Below are 8,467 nucleotides of genomic sequence, written 5' to 3' on the forward strand. Positions count from 1 at the left end.
CGATCCTCCTGCCTCAGCCTCCCGAGTGCTGGGATTACAGGCATGCATCACCACACCCGCCTTTCCCCTATTTCTTTCACCGGCTCATGCTCTCTGTTCTGTCTGTCCTCTCTTTCTAGAGCTTTTACGTGGACACTGATTTCTCCATCTGTTAACTTTATTGCATGATGCTCCTTCCATGCATTCCATGGCCTTGTAATTTGGGACATGTTCTGGGATAATTTCTTAGCTTGGCCTACATTATACTTCTTAGCTTTGTCTAATTTGCTACTCAGCTCATCTACTTCTTTTCTTTATTGGCTAAGTTTTCAATATGCTCATATATTTAGTTTTCTTTTTCTCTTTCCTCCACCAGCTCTGTTTTTGGTGAGGCTGAGTCTTTTACTTCCTGCCACTCCTTCCTGCTTACTGGAGTTCTTTGAATTTTTCACTTCAGTACTGTGCTTTTGCCTTCTAAAATCTATCTTATGTTATTTCTGAGGGTCTTCATCATCTCTTCAAAAATGAGATGCTGCCTTTCCATCGAGAATTTAAACTTACTCCTGTCACCCGCTGATAAGTCTTTTACTTTGAATCTAACTTAGAGGTCATCACCTTCTCAGTCTCTGTGGATGCCTTTCTTCCTCTCCAAGGGACTTTTTACTGTTCCTTTGCCTGTTAGCCAGCTTGGGTCAGACACGGATATTCTGGCTGTATTATCAAAACTGGATTGTTCTCTTCATTTAAGAGTAAATTTATTCTTTCACACAAATTCAAAATTTCTAAAATGCCATCTACTCTGCCTCAGCCAGAGGAAGCTTCCTTTGCCTCACAGGACACAACTGTGTGTCAACCTGCAGCTGGCTCCGCACCTATCCACTGAGTCCAGTGCTGGGACTGCTGCACACAGGCCCTTGGGGTCAGTGAATGGGGGCAGGGTGGGGTGAGGACTCCTTGGTCTTTCAGATTCTAGAAAGCTGTTCAATCTTTTCATGACCTTAACATTTTCTGCAGTGTCCTTTATTCTGTCAGATATTCCTTGAATTGGCTTTATGTGATTATTTTTTCATAATTAAGTGAAGGTTATACATTTTGCAGGACTAGCAGCACAGGAATGGCATCTTACCTTCTTAGTAACTTACAGCGGGAGGTATCTGATGTATATTATGTTCCACTGCTGGTAATTTAACTTTTACCACTTGTGTATGATTTTTTTTGTGGGGGGGGCAGGTACTGGGAATCAAACTCAGAGCCTCGCACTTGCCAGGCAGGAAGTGCCGCTGCACTATATCCCCCACCGTACTTCTTTAAGGTGGTATCTGTTAGGTTTTTGTCTACAAAAATATTTCTATTGTATTTTTTCCTCTATAATTCATAAGTATCTTTTGGGAAATATTTTGCAGTTATGTAAATAGCTTGTTTCTGTCCAAATTTTACCCGCTAATTTAGCATTCATTGATAATTCTTTCATAGAACATTTAGTACAGTGGTGCATTGGTTCACGAACATAACTCTTTTTCTTTTCTTTTTTTGTCTTTTTTGAGACAGGGTCTCACTCTGCAGTTCAGGCTGACCTTGAGCTCACTTTGTAGCCCAGGCTGGTCTTGAACTCACAACGATCCTCCTGCCCCAGCCTCCCGAATGCTGAGATTACAGGCGTGTGCCACCACTCGAACATAACTCTTTCCACAATTCTGATCACAAACAACATTGGATGAGAACCATAAGGTCAACATTGAACCTAACCATTGGATTTTATTTCATTCTAGTCCAATTTCGTTTGTGACCAGAATCATGGAAAGAATTAAGTCCGTGAACTGAGGTACCACTGTACTATGTTTGTTGCTGAATGGTAGTTTAATTCTTTTTATTTTGTGGTGGTGGGCATCAAACCTAGGGCCTCACACATACTAGGCAAGTACCCTATATCCCAAACACTGAATCATGATTTTTCTATTTCCTTGGGGCATCATTTGTTTTTTTGTTTTTGTGGTGCTGGGAACTAAGCCCAGGGACTTCACACTGAGCTACATCACAAGTCCTTTTGAAAAATTTTGTTACTTTAAGACGGTCTCACTAAGTTGCTAAATTGCTTGGGCTGGGCTTGAACTTGCAATCCTCCTGCCACAGCCTTCTAGAGTGCTTAGATTATAGGCAAGCACCACCACACCCTGCTTCCCTCTACATTTACAAGTTAGCATTCTATTATAAGAAAACATCTCCCTTGTGCCCTGTTTACTGTGTGTATGTGTGTGTCTTTTTGAGACAGGGTTTCACTATGCTGTTTAGGCTGGCCTTAGACTCACTTTGTAGCCCAGGCTGGCCTCAAATTCACAGTGATCTCCCCCGCCCCCCCACCCCGCCTCAGCCTCCCAAATACTGGGATTATAGGTGTGTACCACCACACCCGGCACTTATTTATTTATTATTACTTAAAGTAAAAAGGAGAATCCATCAATCCCAAGCAAACCACAGAGTCACATTAGCAGATCAGAATGCAGCCATCCCTTAAGGATTTATACTACTTATGTTTTTCTTTTTTAAAAACTCAGCTGAAATTAAGTTTGTGCTTAGTCATTTAAAATAGAAACTACAATATAAGCTAAGTAATGGTATGTGCTTGTTACAGTTTGTGTCTAGATGTCCCCCCAAAGCCTCATGCAGTCATGGGGTGGGCTTTTAAAGTTTATGATTGATTCATGGTCCAATCTTGGGATTATGGGTGTGAGTGCTATACCCGACTACGTACAATATAAGGGAGGGAAAGAGGCTTGCTCTCTGCTGCTCCTCCCTTTTGCTCTTGTTGCTTTTCCTGTTTTCTATCATCATGAACTGTTGCCTTCTGCCATGTGCCACTCTGCCTTGGAACCAGCTGAGTATGGGCTGAAACCTCCACAAACTATGAGCTAAATAAACCTTTTCTTCCTTAATTTTGGGTGTCAGGTATTTTATCCCAGCAAAGAGAGAAAAGTAGCCAAGACAGTGCTATAGTCCCGGCTACTCAAGAGGGTGAGGCAGAACTGCTTGACCCCAAGTGTTCAAAACCAGCCTGGACAAAACAGTAAGACCCTGCCTTAAAAAAGAGACTAAGTAAATTTTAGAAATGAATACTGTGTTAGCTTTCTGTCACTGTAACAAATACCTGAGATAAACTATGTGAAAGAAAGGTTTATTTTGGCTCACAATCTCAGATGTTTCAGTTGATGGTCAGTTGTTTCTTTTGCTTCTGGGCTTATGGCCACATAGTCCATCACAGTGGGAAAGTGTGAGGTGTTGGTTGGGCATGGTGGCACACCTCTGTAATCCTAGCACTCAGGAGGCTGAGGTAAGATTTCTGTGAGTTCAAGGCCAGCCTTGGCTATGTAGTGAATTCAAGACCAGCCTGAATTACAGAGTGAGACCCTGTCTCAGACAAACAAACAAACAAACCAGAAAATTTGAGGTCCATGTTCATCTCATGCCAACCCAGCAGCAAGAGAGACCACAGGGCCCTGAGTCCCAATATTCCCTCAAGGACACAGCCTAAGGACTTGACTTCCTTCCATAAGGTCCCACCTAAGGTCCCTACTGCCTACCCCATAATGCCATTGGCTGGAGACCAAGCCCTGGCATTTAGGGGAGAGTCAAGATCCAAACTATAGCAACACAAAACAAGGGTACTGAAACATGTGCTACTGACCTATCATCACTTTGGCTGGTTTTTTTTTTTTTTTTTTTTTTTTTTTTTTTGGCAGGAGGCAGGGTGTTATCAGCAAAAAGCTACAATAAAACAAAGCCTTTTATTTGTTTGTTTTATTTGTTTGTGCTGGCAATCAAAGCAAGGGCCTTTGGCATGCTAGGCAAGTACTCTACTACATCATTATCCCTGAAGGTTTTAATAATAGTTGAAATTTTTAATAACTTATATATTCATCAAGTGTCCTTATTCATTACTCAGGAAATATTTCTGTTTGTTTATTTGAAACAGGATCTCATTATGTAGTTCAAGCTAACCCTTGAACTCACAATGATCCTCCTGCCTCAGCCTCCCAAGTGCTAGGATTATAGCCCTATATCACTGTTAAAATGAGAAAAAACTTCTATTTGCAAGGATGTGGAAAAACTAGAATTTCATACACTACTTGTATTAGCACATTCCCGCCAGCTTGAACCACTGGTTGTACATGCACTATTGTCCCATTGGGCAGCTTGTTCTACTGATGGGACAAACAGATCTAATCACTTTTACTGGCCTTTTTACTTGTAAAATTAATAAAAAGTCTATAAATGGATTGAATCTAATTTTTTACCTGAATTTGAATAATTACTGCCCAAATGTAAGTATTAATACTATTCATACCAGTTAAAAATTATTACCGTAATTAACAAATTTATTTCATTAAATTAAATTTATATTCATGAATTTCTTTAAAATATTTTATGCAGAAAGGTGACTGATTTATGCAGTGTAAAAAACATCATTACGCATTCAGCTCTTTTGGGGGCTGTAGTGGCACCCACTGTTTTCAGCTAGTCATGCATGTATATGTGATTCAAGCTGGCAGCAGCAGGAGGACTGAATTCAGTCAGAGGCCCCCAGCAGCAAACATACCAATTACAGCCCCTTCATGAACATGGAAATCATTTTTGCAGTGTCTCCTCAAACTGAACATACATACACACCTCTGATCAAGTAACTTTAGTACCAAATACACATCAAGAATCTCATCGAATGGCCCAGAATGAGACATTGCCAGTGTTTCCAGTGGTTGGACAGTGTGTAGTGACGGGGTAGATATCACAGGAAGCTCTTGGGGTCTTCATTTTCTGGTTCTGGATGCTGATACTGTTTTTGGATGCATTTTATTTATGAAAATTACAGTTATTTGGACTCCTTTTTCCATATGTATATTCTAATTCATTTTCTATTTGCCATCCTATAAGAATCTCTGGAAGCAATAATAGTGCATGTAAGAGCCCACTTTAAAAAATATAACAGACCTTTTGTTATAGTTTAGATCTAGCAAGTCCTCAGAAGTCTCTTGTGTTCAGCTGTTAGACTTCTGGAAGGTGACTGGATGGGAGGACTGCTGGCCTCTGTGTACCGCTGAGATCATAGCTGAGTGTGCTGTGAGCAGGTGGGGTCTGGTCAGAGATGCAGGTCACTGGGGCCTTGACCTGGAAGGGGGTGTCTCCTTCTCTGCCTCCTTGCTGATTCCTGGTGCCATGGGGTGAGCAGCTTTCTTCCCCCATGTCCTCTTACTGTGCATTTCTGTCTTGGAGCCAGATAGCTTTGGACTGAACCCACTGAGCCAAATACTGTAAACTTCTCCACCTTTAAGTTATGGGTGGGTGTTAGGTATTGTGTCCCAGCATTGGGAAAGGAGCTAAGACACCTTCATTTTCCACTGATACTAATGAATACAAAACCATCCCTTGTTTTATAATGCTGTATAATTTTACAGACTCAGCAGAACCCCTCCACAGTTGCATGAGGGAGGACAGGTATTATTGTAGTGACCACCAGTCCAGGCTGAGACCTATTCTTCCAGCTTAATTATATATAGCCTTCTGCTTACTCTCCAGTACCCTGCTTTAATGATAAATCACATGGCTACTACACAAATGAGCAAAGAGGAGCCCTGAGCGTCAGTGTCCTCGGTGTTCAGTCCTTGATGTCTTGCCCAGTATCAGTCATTAGCAGGTTGTGTGCCTACAACTTAAAGCCATAACTTACACAGTTATCATGGACACTACCCTGGGGAGCTCAGGAAGAGAAATGGACAAGTGTGTCACTCTGTCCTGGTCTTTGAGGCTGAGGATCCCAAACCTCAGCTCTCTGGACCAGGCAGGGTCAACCCTGTTTGTCCAAGAGAGTTAAACTGCCTTGATTCCTCAGAGTGGGACTGCTTTCTGGCCTCTGCCCATGGAGGCTCGTCTCATACACAGATGTTAGGTTGTCCTGTGGGTCTGCACACTGCTTTGTGGACCCCTTGGTCTTTAGAAGCCTACCTGGCCTTATAATATGACCAACTGTCTATGCCGCTGTGCGTGGTTATGTCCTAGCCCTCAGCCTAAACGTACATCCTCGAATATTGGCTATGGTGAAACTTATCACTATTGATGTATAAAAGTTTCCATTCTCCACAGGGAGATGAAAGTGGTCTGATTAGAAGGTTGGATCTGAGACACAGTGCACTCTAAAATATTACGTATATCAAAATATTTTAAAAAGAACATGGAAAAAACAAAGGAAACAACTGTAAACCTAAATGACAACTGTTGAGCATGTTAATATAGTACAATTGTCTATTATTTTTGTAATATTACTTTTATAAACCCAGTGCTATTTACATTTATTAAAAATGTAATCTCTTACTTGCTGGGAACAGAAGTTCTTTTTAACTATAAACCTTATCTAAGAGCCTTCTATAAATTATCTTAAAATTAAATGTTTCATCGCCGGGCGTAGTGGCGCACACCTGTAATCCCAGCACTCGGGAGGCTGAGGCAGGAGGATCTTTGAGAGTTCAAGACTAGCCTGGACTACAAAGTTGGCTCAAGGCCAGCCTGAACTGCATACGGAGACCCTGTCTCAAAAAAAAAAATTAAATGTTTCTAAGATGACCATACTACTCACTGCTTGCCCTTTCATTTTTAATTTGTCCTTTCTTAGAGAAGCCTGAAATTGCTTAATTATAGGCACATTAGCAAACTACAGGGGAACTGCATTAACTATTCAAAACTGTTCTTCTAGGGATATAATTAATTATTGTCATTTTTTATTCAAAAGAAGCATCTGCTTCAAAATTATAAAAGTGGTACAAAATGTAATTTAAAAAGCTAAACTTTTTTAATGTGTTTCTTTTTTAACAGCCTCTAAGAGTGGTAACCAAGACATGTCAGCCTGGTTCAGTCTATTTGCAGACTTGGATCCACTTTCAAACCCAGATGCCATCGGACACTCAGATGATGAACTTCTTAATGCTTGAATGAAGTTATAAATGTCATCACAGGGGCTTTGAGACATCAGTTTCACAATATATTGCCTTTGTGGAAATTAGTTTATGTTGTAATCCACACACAAAAAGCGTGATGTTTGCAAATCTCATACCTATCAACCAACCTTAGACAGATGGTAAGGACAACATTTGGACAGATTACATGTATTTTTAATATTAAATTTGCAGTTGTTGATACTGTGTGGAAAATTATAGAAACCACTGAGTTGGCTATATTTCAATACCAAAATTTGTCTCAAATAACAAGAATAATTCTGTCAATAAGGAGTTAGGCTTATTTCTTTGGAAAGTAGTTTATATTTAAGTTAACCTTCCTGGCTATAAGCATTCTGTATGTGGATAAAGGACAGCATGTACATTTAGTTGTAGTTTGGGGTTGTTTTTTTAAATAAAACATTGCAGGGGGGATTTTTTGTTATGGAAAATAGCTCTAGAACTAGACCAGCTTTAATTTTAGTTAGAAAGATAGAGTAAGGTTTGAGAACTCAAGCTGCTTTAATTAGAGAAACTTATAGTTTTCTCCATTTGGAGGGCAGACTATCAAGTTACTGTACCTTTCATTCATATGAAATCATGGACACTTTTAATTCCATTATTAAATGCTCATGAGGGAAGTAGTGGGGTGTTTGATTTTCCAAGCCTGTCCCCTGAGGAAATGGAAGACAATCTACCTTCCCATCTTCTAAACCACAAGAATGTATAAAATATTCAAGACACCTGCCAAGTATCTTTGAACCTGGTTTTTCACACATTACTACAGTAATATGCAGTATTCATATTCTCTCTGAAAACAAAATGGAGGAGCAGTTCACTAACCAGCAGGCAGTAATATTCCCAAAAATACCTAGAAGCTTCTATCTGAATGAGGGAAGACAATTCTAAACATCTTAGAATTGTACGTAACTGTTTACCCCATACTTCTTAGCAATACATAATAGAATACTTTCTCACAGAGATACAGAAAATCTGTGTGATCAACAGGGAATATCTTATTTTTCCACTTATCCTTTCCATGGGTAACATCAGCTGAGGCGCTTTGATTACTGGGTAAAAAGTATCACACTTAAAACCTGTGTTTTGGAGGGAAGGCTTTTTGATGGAAGCTGGTGAAAGCTGATAAAAACACAACTGCTGTCCACATACATCAATTATTTAACTTTGTGGGCTTTTTTTTTTCTTGTCCACCTGTTAGTTTTAAGGCAGTTTTCTAAGTGTTTTTTGTCTTCCAGTACATTGCAACTCCATAAGAAAACAATCAAGTTATTCACAGTAGTTTGCATGTGCTCCTGGCTTCTGAGGAGACTCACAGAACTGCTTGTGCTCTCCAAGTCACTGTGTACAGTAAACACTTCTGGGGCTGGAGCAGGTAAACAGGCTGCAGCCCACCTCAATCCGAAGCAGTCTGGCCGAACTGCAGTGTTAGCGCCCAGGATGCTCCAGCACAGGTACGGGGATTACCTCGTCTGAGGGCAGAAAAGAGGCCTTAG

The 8,467-nt window shown here is 40.4% G+C and overlaps 1 protein-coding gene across 5 annotated transcripts in view; it reads left to right on the forward strand.

Moving 5' to 3' along the window:
* The window catches only part of Ica1l (islet cell autoantigen 1,69kDa-like), a 102,670-nt gene extending 95,649 nt beyond the window's left edge, over positions 1-7,021 (forward strand). For all 5 annotated transcript variants that reach the window (XM_005397051.2, XM_005397054.2, XM_005397053.2 and 2 more), the window contains one exon: positions 6,835-7,021. In XM_005397051.2, coding sequence (XP_005397108.1) covers positions 6,835-6,950 — 116 coding nt within the window. In that variant the 3' untranslated portion in view covers positions 6,951-7,021. The remainder of the gene's footprint in view (positions 1-6,834) is intronic.
* The last annotated feature ends 1,446 nt before the right edge of the window (positions 7,022-8,467 follow it).

This window comes from Chinchilla lanigera, unplaced genomic scaffold (genome assembly GCF_000276665.1).
Source record: "Chinchilla lanigera isolate Chin_1 unplaced genomic scaffold, ChiLan1.0 scaffold00056, whole genome shotgun sequence".
Taxonomy (NCBI): domain Eukaryota; kingdom Metazoa; phylum Chordata; class Mammalia; order Rodentia; family Chinchillidae; genus Chinchilla; species Chinchilla lanigera.